Source organism: Salmo salar, chromosome ssa13 (genome assembly GCF_905237065.1).
Source record: "Salmo salar chromosome ssa13, Ssal_v3.1, whole genome shotgun sequence".
NCBI classification, from domain to species: domain Eukaryota; kingdom Metazoa; phylum Chordata; class Actinopteri; order Salmoniformes; family Salmonidae; genus Salmo; species Salmo salar.
In genome coordinates this window covers 102549413-102563269 of record NC_059454.1, presented here as the reverse complement: position 1 = coordinate 102563269, position 13857 = coordinate 102549413, and the positions used below count along the sequence as shown (strand labels likewise).

General features: G+C 40.3%; 1 protein-coding gene across 2 annotated transcripts in view; it reads right to left on the bottom strand.

The window, feature by feature from the left end:
• Window positions 1–2520, bottom strand: part of LOC106568437 (E3 ubiquitin-protein ligase UHRF2) — a 48833-nt gene extending 46313 nt beyond the window's left edge. The window contains exon 1 of one of the 2 annotated variants that reach the window (XM_014138767.2): window positions 2373–2520. Coding sequence is in view for 1 of the 2 variants with exons in the window: in XM_014138765.2 (XP_013994240.2) it covers window positions 1521–1673 (153 nt within the window). In the remaining variant the exon portion in view is untranslated. Of the gene's footprint in view, window positions 1–1520; window positions 2004–2372 lie in introns of those variants that run through there. The other variant, XM_014138765.2, reaches the window with a different exon arrangement.
• Between the last annotated feature and the right edge of the window lie 11337 nt (window positions 2521–13857).

Genomic DNA, 13857 nt, shown 5'->3' with positions numbered 1-13857 from the left:
ACAAAGCATGTGACAAATGCAATGTGATTTGACACACACAGGAGTGGACTTAAAGGCCATTACATGGGCAGTAGGACTGCACAGGGTTTGTCTCCAACCGTATTGCCAGTGTTTTTCTTAACTGCCTGCATTTTGAGTCATTAGGTGGTTGTAGGTGGGTGTACACCTATTCTGACAACACTCAGGCAGCCAATCACTATTACTACATTGGAAACTGAGCCCTAAAGAACATGCACCTTCACAAAACACTGAAATTATGACAAGGCATTATGTGAAGTCTCAGAAAAGCCAATGTTGCACTGACTGATCAATGTCCTATTATAAAAGACATAACGTTAATGAGAGAAAATGTGTCAATGCACTTCAGCTTCTAGAATACCCAGGAGTATTGTCTAGAATCCCCAGGAGTATTGTCTAGAATCCCCAGGAGTATTGTCTAGAATCCCCAGGAGTATTGTCTAGAATCCCCAGGAGTATTGTCTAGAATCCCCAGGAGTATTGTCTAGAACAGCAGGTAGCCTAGTGTTTAGAGCATTGGGCCAGTAACCAAAAGGTTGCTACATCGAATCCCCAAGCTGACAAGGTAAAAATCTGTCGTTCTGCCCCACAACAATTGTTCCTAGGCAGTCATAGTAAATAAGAATGTGTTCTTAACCGGTCTAGAATCCCCAGGAGTAATTGTCCAGCAGAACCTCTTATCTAGCTCATACTACATTTGAAAGATAGTATTCAATATATCACTAAGTATTTATGATTTACATGTACATGCAGAATATGGGTGAAACAAAGTAATCATGCCTAGATCACTCTGACCGTAGCATCTTTCACTAGAAAGCCTAACCACTGTGTTCACGATGCAGTGACGTTGAGCGTGTCAAACCAGTAGCGCGCGGGTGTAAACACTGCACTTCACTGGATGGCGATGCACGTGGAGCAACGCATCCTAAGCGTAAACAAATGCATCAAACAATCACATGCCGCATGAATATCAAAGGCAATTAAACATTACTAAAGATCCCAGATGTTTTTGCAAACATGATTCCGCCGCGTTTTCAATGTATCTAAGACTATTACCGGGTAATTATATAAAATATGCCCACCTATCCAAAATATCAAAGAAAATAAAACAGAACAAAAAAATCTAATTGGTAATTGGATCAGAATGAGGTTCTAATGAGTGGACATGTTCTATTGCCTTCCCGAAACTAAATATCTGGAAAAAGACCAGGAAGTATACGCCATTTCTCAGCTCTCTAGCTCAAGTGTTGGCGATTGCGTTTTAAATAGGCCAACTGAAAACGTTGCAACAATGTATCCAACAGTAGATAAAGCATGAATGGGGACAGCAGCAGCAAATTAATATCACTGGCAGTGAGTCTTCTTGATTCTTGCGCAATAACTGTTGGCGAATTCCCTTCAAAACAGGAAGCTCCAGTATTAAGTACAACGTTAGCAGCCTGACACTTAATCCTGCAACGTAAACAAACAACTGTTACGATGGCCATAGGTGAGACATCTACCTGTTTGCCCCGATAGAATAACCGTTGTTGTCCGGGGTTTACATTGAAGATCTCTTGGATTTTCAGCCTCAGAGACTCAATTTTGGTCAGCCTGGAAAGATCCTCAATGGTTCGTGTCTCCTTTCCGTCTATGGTCCGAATTTGAATCCACATCGTTCCACCGCCCGATAGCCACCAAAAAAGGTTACAGAAATGAATCACAACAAATACAGGGGCTTGGGGGGAAAGGGGAATAACAGTGAAAACGTTCAACACTCCATAGCCTTTTCCTCTGCAGGGGAGAATGATTCTTGCAGGAGGTGTCGCTCACATGGGTCACCGCGCCAAGCAAATCTCGCGAAATAAAATTCTGTACAATTTGCCGTTAAAGACGCAGGGCCCCTTTTTTGTAGCTTCCACTAGATAGCACAGACAAAGTCAAAATTGGCAATATGTCGCAAAAAAATATGAAAACATTTGCTTTTTGGTCTGAATTTAAGTTTAGAGTTAAGCATAAAGTTAGCATTGTGGTTAAGGTAAGGTTTAGAATGACATTTTAAGATGAATTGTAAAAATGGGCGGGGTTTAGACCTTTATGGACGGTGTAACCAGTGAAGACCCTGTTTTTGTGGGCATGCAAATACAGGAAACCAGCCAACGGATGTCGCTATATCCAGAGGTACTCCATTGGAATCGTATTAACGCCCATTGTGTAAATTGCCCATACGTTGTCAATGGGCCGCACGGTGCATTCTGGGCGATTCTGGGACAAGGAAAGCTCTCCTTCAAGTAGGGAATGGGAGTCAATAGCATAGGTGTATAAAGATGGCTAATAGCTAAGGTGTATAAAGATGGCTACCCCCATGTACTTACCTAAAATGCCTTGTTTTCTAAATTCGCCGTATTGTACAGTGCTCTCCGTTATCCTTTTGTATCAGCAAACCACAGTATACTAAAAAGTAGATTGTGTTGATTTACTGGCACATTTTGTTCAAGTTGGGAGCCATAGTTTAAGAACTGTGGGTAGTGCTGAAAACAATGACGTCATATCTGAATTCCTCTACCCCCAAAAAAACATTTAGTTAAATCTGAATTCCTCCATCTTTACGCACCTTTGCCATTGGGCGCTAGTTTAAAAAAAACAACATTAGCAATAATTTCATGAAGTACAACATTGCAAATCTTTTCTGAGATGTGAAATAATTAAGTTGTTTTCTGTAATGTCATATAGCTTTGGAATCGGGACATTACACACTTGAGGAAAATAGTTAGGTTTGTCAACTTTCAGAACAGATGGCGTGACGGTTAGTTTAGCAACAAAGTAACAACATAGGCACAATTGGTCGACAGTCTGCTGGGAGGGGCGTTATACGTGTCTCCATTCATTGTCCAGTGGGATTCCCATCTCCTTTCTCTCAAAGCTCTGGTATATCTCACCTTTTTTTTTTTTATGTGCAATGTACACAGTGGTCATTGTCAAATTAAAGCCTACACCGACTTACATTGTAAAGAGCTGGGTTGATAAATACAACTAGACAGTTATAAAACAAATGTAAAAATATAGCTACAAAAATATTTGTGTAAATCAAATTGTCACATGCTTTCTATACGGGAGTACCAACAGTGAAATGCTTACAGGCCCTTCCAATAATTCAGAGAGAAAAATAAAATAAATAAATACACAATGAGTAACGATAACTTGGCTATACACACAGGCTACCAGTACAGAATCGATGTGCAGGGTACGAGGTAATTGAGGTAGATATGTACATATAGGTAGGGGTAAAGTGGCTAAGCAACAGGCTCGATAAGCAGTAGCAGCAGTGTGACGAGTCAAAATAATTTGTTGAAAAGGGGTCAATGCAGATAGTCCAGGTAGCTACAGTAACTAGCAAGGACAGTCATAATGTGGCTAATAGACTAGAGTATCAACAGTGTATTCGGGAAAGTATTTAGACCCCTTGCCTTTTCCACATTTTGTTAAGTTACAGCCTTAATCTAAAATGTATTAAATTAACATTTTTCCTCATTGATCTTCCCCTAATACCCCATAATGACAAAGTGAAAACAGGTTTTTAGAAATGTTAGCCATTTAAAAAAAATTAAAATAAACAGAAATACCTTATTTACATAAGTATTCAGACTCTTTGTTATGAGGCACGAAAATGATCAACCTTGAGATGTTTCTACGACTTGATTGGAGTCCAGCTGTGGTCAATTCAATTGATTGGACATGATTTGGAAAGGCACACACCTGTCTATATAAGGTCCCACAGTTGACAGTGCATGTCAGAGCAAAAACCAAGCCATGCGGTTGAAGGAATTGTCCGTAGAGCTCCGAGACAGGATTGTGTCGAGGCACAGATCTGAGGAAGGGTACCAAAACATGTCTGCAGCATTGAAGGTCCCCAAGAACACAGTGGCCTCCATCATTCTTAAAATGGAAGAAGTTTGGAACCACCAACACTCTTTCTAGAGCTCGCTGCCTGGCCAAACTGAGCAATTGGGGGAGAAGGGCCTTGGTAAGGGAGGTGACCAAGAACCCGATGGTCACTCTGACAGAGCTTCAGAATTCCTCTGTGGAGATGGGAGAACCTTCCAGAAGGAAAACCTTCCCTGCAGCCCTCAACCAATCAGGCCTTTATGGTAGAAGCCACTCAGTAAAAAGGCACACGACAGCCTGCTTGGAGTTTGCCAAAAAACACCTAAAGGACTCTCAGACCATGATAAACAAGATTGAACACTTTGGCGTGAATGCCAAGCGTCACATCTGGAGGAACCCTGGTACCATCCCTATCAGGGCTTCAGAGGATCTGTAGAGAAGAATTGGAGAAGCTCCCCAAATACAGGTGTGCCAAGCTTGTAGCGTCATACCCAAGAACTCAAATCTGTAATCTCTGCCAAAGGTGCTTCAACAAAGTACTGAGTAAAGGGTCTGAATAAATGATGTTTGAAGAAATGTATAAAACTTTTTGTTTTGTCTTTATGGGGTATTATGTGTAGATGAGAAATTATTTAATCCACTTTAGAATAAGGCTGTAACATTGTGGAAAAAGTCAAGAGGTCTGAATTATTTCTGAATGCACTGTATCTGTTTAACTAATTAGCAGTCTTATGGCTTGAGGGTAGTAGCTGTTCAGGGTACTGTTGGTGCCAGATTTGGTGCATCGGTACTACTTGTGTGCAGTAGCATAGAGAACAGTCTATGACTAGGGTGGCTGGAGTCTTTAACAATTTTTAGGGCCTTCCTCTGACACTGCCTGGTACAGTATAGAGGTCCTGGATGGCACGGAGCTTGGGCCCCAGTGATTTACTGGGCTGTACGCGCTACCCTTTGTAGCGCCTTGCGGTCAGATGCCAAGCAGTTGACATACCAAGCGGTGATGCAGCCAGTCAAGATGCCCTCAATGGTGCAGCTGTAGAACTTTGAGGATCTGAGGGCCCATATTTTCAACCTGAGGGGGAAGAGGCATTGTCACGTGTTGTGTGGACCATGTTAATTCCTTAATGATGTGGACACCGAGGAGCTTTAAGCTCTGTTCCATCTCATTGTTCAAATACAGTAAACCTGGTTTCAAAAAACAGAACGCAATGCCTCATAGCACAACGCCTCCTATTTGACCTAGATAGTTTGTATTTATTGATATGTAGGCTACGTGTGCCTTTAAAAAAACACGGATGCAGTTCTGTCCTATGAATGTTCTGTATTATGTTTTGTGTGGACCCCAGGAAGAGTAGCTGCTGCTTTTGCAACAGCTAATGGAGATCCTAATAAAAATACCAAAACTACATTCTCACATAGGTGTTCCTCTTGTCCAGGTGGGAGAGGGCAGTGTAGAATGCAATAGAGACCGTGTCATCTGTGTATCTGTTGGGGGAAGATGTGGATTTAAAAAAGGGAGAAAAAAAAGCAGCCCATACTCAATATGATGGACAACAATTGATCACGTCTAGCTTCCTCTTACCACTTGCTCTCTCAATGCAATACTCTACCTAAACTGTTAACCGTGTTTGGCCTGGGTAGGCCATCATTGTAAATAAGAATTTGTTCTTAACTGACTTGCTTAGTTAAATAAAATAAAATAATTGGCATCAGGTGTGGGCAATTAGTGGGTGTGGCCAACGCACCTGTCTTGTATCAAGTGGAACTTGCCTAGAATAAATTGGACCAAAGACCTATTGATTGAGCTCTGCTCTACTACTACTGTGGGTCTCTATCGACATCTAGTGGTTGAACCACAGACTGCATGTAATTGAACTTTAAAAAAAGTTATTGCGCCTCTGAATACTGAACAGTAGCCTGCAGTGCAGTGCATGTATGTAGGCCTTCTGCAGATGTCAACCAGCACTAACCTATTTGAACTGATTAATCTAAGTGGCATGCCGTGATTTCACGGGGCCCGCAAGGTCTGAGCAAGCCCCCCCCAACACCAAATAATTATTAACATTTTTGGGAAACTGCTAACTTCCTACAATTCTAAACATTTTGCCATGGGGCAAAGAGAATATGTGCAGTTTTATAGCTAATCTCATGCTATTCTACACATTATGTGATGAGGCTGAGAGAAGATGTTGCTGTTTAAAGTACATTTCCTGCAATTATACACATATTGCCATGGGGCAGAGAGGAAAATGTGAAATTTTATAGGTAATCTCATGCTATTCTACATATTTTGCAATGAGGCTGAGAATTTCTTTTCAGTTTTACAGCTAGTTTCCTGTCACTTTAGACATTTTTGCCGTGTTCATATCCTGTCTGGGAGGTGGGGGGATCATAGAGATCCTATTAAATTACTAAAGGGGCTATGTCATAAACTCTCAAAGTTCCAGTATGGGGTGCAAATGGTCAGGGATAAATCCAAACCATTCTAATTGGAGTGAATGGCAGTATAGGCATAATCCTGATTTTACTTATGCAGGAAATTAAACAAAGGCATGTGTTGTATCAGAAATGGTCCCGTGTGGCTCAGTTGGTAGAGCATGGTGTTTGCAATGCCAGGGTTGTGGGTTCGATTCCCACGGGGGACCAGTACGGAAAAAATGTATGAAATGTATGCACTCACTACTGTAAGTCGCTCTGGATAAGAGCGTCTGCTAAAATGTAAATTGTGTAATATAATTATTGTCAACCTAACATAGTGTCATATAATCATAAATACATTTTATTCTGGTTTTATACACATTTTCTGTAAAATCGCCTCTAAAATATATGTAAACAGAACAAAAGTGTATCATTTTGTGTTTTCTAGAAAAGCTGAGAGTGGTATTATATCATACAATATCAGTACTTGTTGCATTTACAACCTATCATCTATTCTAAGTCCTGTCATCCACTGATTTCAGCCAGTGTTTGGCTGTGGATGGACTGCATTGTTTGAATGGAATGTTGGCATATTGGCAGTTCATTTGAAAATGTTATAGAATCATTCCTCTAAAACTGTCTGTCAAGCTAGCTAACAAACATATATGGTGCTGATAAATTCTACAAATTCATTATTTTACACTATCTTATCACAGCACTGCAGTGGTGTAAAATACTTAAGTAAAAATACTTAAAATAACTACATAAGTCGTTTTTTGGGGATATCTGTACTTTACTTGACTATTTATGTTTTTGACAACTTATACTTTTACTTCATTACATTCCTGAAGAAAATCAGGTACCTTTTACTCCATACATTTTCCCTGACTCCCAAAAGTACTCTTTATATTTTGAATGTTTAGCAGGACAGGAAAATTGTTCTCAGAGCATTGCTCTGGTCTCAGAGCATTTTGTATTATTCTGTACGTAAATATGTGACATTCCATTTTACCTAGTCAGTTGTACATCTGAATGCATTCTACTGAAATTAGTATGTTATGTTACGTTTCGTATGGCGTGTATTAATTTGTGGATGTCCATCACCTATTTTGTATGATATGTTCCGAATTACAATTCATATTATGTTACGAATTTGCGAAACGTACAATACGTTACTGATTTGCAAAATGTACAATATGTTACGAATTTGCCAAAAACGTATGTTAATTATGTTACAAATTCTAGCTAGTGGCTAGGTGGCTAATATTTGCGAGCTTGCTAACGTTAGCTAGGCTAGGAGTTTGGGGTTAAGGTTGGGGTTAAGGTTAGGGTTAAGTTTAGGAGTTGGGTTAAGGTTAGTGTTAGGGCAAGGGGTTAGCTAAAAGGGTGAAGGTTAGTTGCAGGGTTAGCTAAAAAGGTTAAAGTTAGGGTTAGGGGAAGGGTTAGCTAACATGCTAAGTAGTTGCAAAGTAGATAAAAGGTAGTAAGTAGTTGAAAAGTTACTAATTAGCTAAAATGCTAAAGTTGTCTGTGATGAGATTTGAACTTGCAACCTTTGGGTTCGTGTTATACGCATACCCATCCACCCTGACCAACCACCTCCCTGTCGTTTTTACCTTAAGTAACCATCTGTATTATGTAACCATACCAAACATAACATATCATACATAATGGTGTGTCTTGGATTTACGTACAGAATAATACAAAATGCTCAGAGACCAGGTTGAGTGCACGCACTTATCAAGAGAACATCCCTGTTCATCCCTGCTACCTCCAATTTCTCAGATTCACTAAACACTCATGCTACGTTTGTAAATTATGTCTGAGTGTTGGAGTGTGCCCCTGGTTGTCCGTAAACTAAAAAAAAAACAAGAAAATAGTTGATTTAGACACTTACTTTTGATACTTAAGTATATGTTTGCAATTTGTTTTACTTTTGATAATTAAGTATATATTTGCAATTTGTTTTACTTTTGATACTTAAGATATATATATATATATATATATATATATAGCCAAATACTGTTAGAATTTTACTCAAGTAGTATTTTACTGGGTGACTTTCACTTTTACTTGAGTCACTTTTTATTAATAAGGTATTTTCACTTTTACTCAAGTATGACTACTTTTTCTACCACTGCAGCACTGGCAAACCATAGTTGACTAACTCCGACCAAAATGGTTCATGTCCATTCTAGTAGTATTCTAATACCTAATTCTATGGGGGGAGGAAGCACGGAGCGACAGTGAGAAAATGTGTTTGTGGTCTCATGGGTCGGTGGAGAATCGAGATAGAATCCATCGTTTCATATTGTGGTAGGCGGTTTAGCAAAAAGCTGTGCTGAACTGTGGTCGACATGGGTGATAGTTATGATGGTGTGGGTGGGGATGATGAAAGTCAAGGACCTGGATGGTCTGTGGTGAAAGGTAAAAGCGCTGCTGACAGTGTTGAGTGCATGAAGAGGACGAAGGTAGTGAATAACCATATTAATGATGTGTTGGAGTGGAAAGTTGTAATCGTGTTTGATGCGACCACAGGGTCTCATCTACACCCTATTCGATTAACCAATGCCGAAAAGAAAGAGATAGGTGAAATCACATTAGCCCCGTTCATTGGTAATGGTAGACTGTTAATATTCTGTGCTGACAATGTTCAGTGAGGGAAGATTCTGAAAATGAAAGCTCTCAATGGAAAGAAAATCACAAGTCATGTCCCTGGATCTTCGGCTAAGCTGAGGGGGGTCATTTCTGGGGTTCCACACTCTATAGATGATATAAAAGAAAATGTAGAAGGGGGCATAGTGGTTGAAGCCAAAAGGCTGTTCAGTAAGAAAGAGGGGCAGAGAAGTGAAAGCCTGTCAGTACTATTAATGTTTGAGCACGTTTTGCCTAAGAAGGTACAGATGGGCTACCTGGCTTTCAGTGTTAGAGAGTTTGTCCCACCTCCATTAAGGTGTTTTAAATGCCAAAGAATGGGACATGTAGTGGCTCTGTGCAAAGGAAAGAAAATATGTGCCAAATGTGGAGGGGAACATGATTATGGTGAATGTGAGAACAATGTCAAGGTTAACTGGTGTAATTGTGGGGGAACACAGTGCAGCATTTGGTGAATGCCAGGTGCAGAAAGAGGGTAGAGAGGCCCAAATATATAAAATAAGTGGACTTACTGTAGGAAATGTTGCTTATGCTAGTCCTGAAATGGTTACGAGTCCTGTTCAGTGGACACCTTGACAGTTAATCAGATTGACTTTATGGCCTTCATTGGAAAGGTTATCAACCTGACTGCATTTGTGGAAAGAACTGCCAAGTTGAAAATCATTGTGGAAGTAGCAACAGAGTTTTTATGAGTAACAGATGTTACTGTCGCCATGATTGTTGATATGTTTACTACTACTACTAATACTACTACTACTAACACTACTACTAATACTACTTCTTCTTTTATGGTATATTGGCGACCGCACAATTTAATGTGCATCCCGTCACCTACTGTGCGGGATGGAAACAGGATTCCCCAAACTTTTACAAAATACCAACAAAAAACCCCACCAAACTACCAAAAAATGTATAAATAAACTAAACTAAATCAAACAACTTTCTGTTAAAATACAAAACATATCTGATCCCTACACAGGCTCAAGGGGAACCTGGGAGGGTGGGTCTTCCGGCGCCAGTACCCCTTGCAAGCCTTCAAATGTAAAATCCTTAAGTCCCAAAAACCTTTCTGCCGCAGCCACAATAATGTCCAGTTTCTTCAACTTATTTGAGACTTATACCTTACAGTTTACATCTGTGGCAATGAATGCCTCAAAATCTACCTTTTTAACACACATGGTATTTATTTGACTGGCAGCAAACATTTACTACAGGCTGTGATGCGTCCCGTACCATATCTTCACTAGCATCACTTGTTTTCTCAATTCTTTTAATCGTCTTCGCATAGGAGATTTGATTGACCACACTAACTATTGCCACCTCAATCTCCTTCACCCTTACAGGGCACTCCAGGAACTTGGGATCATGATCCCCACCACAATGGCAACACTGTCGTCCTTCTACACACCTTTCTTCAATATACTCTGTCCGTCTGCACACATTAGAAACATGGCCAAATCTTTTACAATTCTTACACTGCAATGGTTTGGGGACGAAAGCTACAGCGTATCTTACATAACCAAGCTTCATATGCGTCGGTATTTTCTCTTTATCAAAAAACAACAGGACCGACAGACTTTCTTCTTTTTCTTCATTCACCCAGCGGGTCAGACGCCGGGCACCAACCACACCAGAAATTCTCTTCAGGTATTCAACCTGAAGATCCGTCTTCACCCCTGAGATGACTCCTTTGACAGGTGCTCTATTCCGAAGTTCAAAATAAAAAACTTCTGTTGTCCAGATTCTGTTGAGACTCACTGCAATCTTCCTCTGTTCTTCAGAAATACAATTAATCGAAATAAGACCATTCCTGGTCACTATTTCAGACTCCACTTTTCCCAGCGTATGCTTCACAATTTGACACCTCAAATGGGTCTCCCACATATGCATCCTTACTCAACAAATGTATCCCAACAAGAAGCGATTCATTATCATATCTTTAATACACGTATCCTCCACTCCAATTTTAGAAAATTTCCTTTCAGTTTTCGATACTACTGTTGTCCATTCAGATCATTCGTCTTCACCAACTTTGCCTGATGCGCTGCTTTATTCAAACTCAGCATCCACTTCCGCCATTTTTCCCAATCTGTCCCTCACTCTTCTCCTCCATCAACAACCTCCCTTCCCTAATAATACTAATGATGGAATGTCTCAGTATGATGACAATTAGAGTTATGGGTTTTGTCAACGTTCAGTGGAATGCCAGAAGCCTTATTGCTAATGGTCAGAAGTTTAAGAAATATGTAATAGATTTTTTTGTATTTTTTGTATTTTATTAGGATCCCCATTAGCTGTTACAAAAGCAGTAGCTACTCTTCCTGGGGTCCACACAAAACATGAAACATGGCATAACACAGAACTTTAATAGGCAACAGCTCAAGGACAGAACTACATAAATAAATACAAAATGACAAAAGGCACACGTAGCCTACATATCAATACATACACACAAACTATCTAGGGGAGAGGCGTTGTGCCGTGAGGTGTTGCTTTATATGTATTTTGAAACCAGGTTGGCTGTTCACTTCACAGAGTTCCATGCAATAATGGCTCTATATAATACTGCACACTTTATTGAATTTGTTCTGGATTTGGGGACTGTGAATAGACCCCTGGTGGCATGTCTGGTGGGGTAAGTGTGTGTGTCAGAGCTGTGTGTAAGTTGACTATGCAAACAATTTGTGATTTTCAACACATTAATGTTTCTTATAAAAAGAAGAAGTGATGCAGTCAGTCTCTCCTCAACTCTTAACCAAGAGAGACTCGCATATATATTATTTATATCAGCCCTCTGGGTACAATGAAGAGCAAGATGTGTCGCTCTGTTATGGGCCAGCTGCAGCTTAACTAGGTCGTTCCTTGCCGCACTTAACCACACGACTGGACAATAATCAGATAAGACAAAACTAGAGCCTGCAGGACTTTCTTTTTGGAGTGTGGTGTCAAAAAAGCAGAGCAGAGCATCTCTTTATTACAGACAGACCTCTCCCCATCTTCACAACCATTAAATCTATATGTTTTTACCATGAGAGTTTACAATCTAAGGTAACGCCAAGTAATTTAGTCTCCTCAACTTGTTCAACAGCCACACCATTCATTACCAGATTCGGCTGGTCTTACTCAATGTCTTACTCACGGAGAAGGAGAGTCCACAGTCCTTGGTAGCGGGCCACGTCGGTGGCACTGTGTTATCCTGAAAGCGGGCAAAGAAGGTGTTTAGCTTGTCTGGAAGCAAGACGTCGGTGTCTGTGACTTGGCTGGTTTTCCTTTTGTAGTCTGTGATTGTGTGTAGACCCCACTACATACATCACGTGTCTGAGCCGTTGAATTGTGACTCCACTTTGTCTCTGTACTGACGGTTTGCCTGTTTGATTGCCTTACGGAGGGAATAACTACACTGTTTGTATTTGACCATATTCCCAGTCACCTTGCTATAGTTAAATGTGGTAGTTCGGGCTTTCAGTTTTGCGTGAATGCTGCCATCTATCCACGGTTTCTGGTTAGGGTGGGTTTTAATAGTCACAGTGGGTACAACATCCCCTATACACTTCCTGTTAAACTCAGTCACCGTATCAGTGCATTCGTCAATGTTATTCTCGGAGGCTACCCTTGAACATATCCCAGTCCGCGTGATAAAAACCTTCACCCCAGGTCCTGAGTGCTCTGGAGCAGGTTTTCATCAAGGATCTCTCTGTACTTTGCTTTGTTCATCTTTGCCTTGATCCTGACTAGTCTCCCAGTTCCTACCGCTGAAAAACATCCCCACAGCATGATGCTGCCACCACCATGCTTCACCGTAGGGATGGTGCCAGGTTTCCTCCAGATGTGACGCTTGGCATTCAGGCCAAAGAGTTCAATCTTGGTTTCATGTTTAAGCATCTAGCTGATGAGGTCATGCACGTTCTTCTGGGATTCTTTAATAGGATTTGGAGTGAGGGGGTTATACCTTCTGGTTGGAAACGTGCAGTAATATTACCTTTTGTATATCCTGGTAAGGACCCTTCATATGCCGATAGTTACATTCCAATGGCACTGAACTCAGACTTATGTAAACTGATGGAAAAGATGATAGTCAACAGATTGTCATATTTCCTGGAGCATAGCTAGATCTACATTGGATGCATTAGTAAAGGTGAACAATGAAGTTGAAAAAACTCTGGACATGAAAGAAGTAATGGCTACTGTGTTTTGTTTTTTTTACATTGAAAAGGCTTATGCCACTATGTGAAGAGAACGCCTACTGATTAAGATGGAAAGACTTGGTATTGGTGGGAGATTGTATAACTGAGTTTTGGCACTCTTATTTAATAATAGTTTTCGAGATAAAATACAGTCGATTTTATCTGATGCCTATGGAGTTGACAATGGTATTTCTCAAGGCAGTGCTATCAGTCCTATTTTGTTCAATATTATGATTAACGATGTGTTTTTGAATGAAGGTAGGGATATTGGGCCTTTCCTATATGCTGATGATGGAGCTGTTTGGAAGAGGGGAAGGAATGTCTCTCATGTGACCAAATCTATTCAACAAGCTATGTTGGATGTTGAAAGATGGTCGATTGACTGGGGTTTTAAATTGTCAGTGGTGAAGTCTTGTATGTTCTTCTCAAATAAAAAAGTTGCTGATAATATACAGTTGTTTCTGTATGGACAGCCAGGTTTTGTAAGTACACATATTTGGTTATATGGTTCAATGAGCAATATACATGGAACTATTATGTCATAAATGTTGAAACAAAGTGTAAGAAGGTGGTGAATCTTATGCTGACATTCAATCGTTGCTAGATATTTATGGAGCTCTGATCAGGACGACAATTGATTACGGGTGTATCGTTTATGGAACAGTGGAGAGACTTGGCTTCAGAAGCAGGACAGAATCCAGTATATTGTCACGCACTG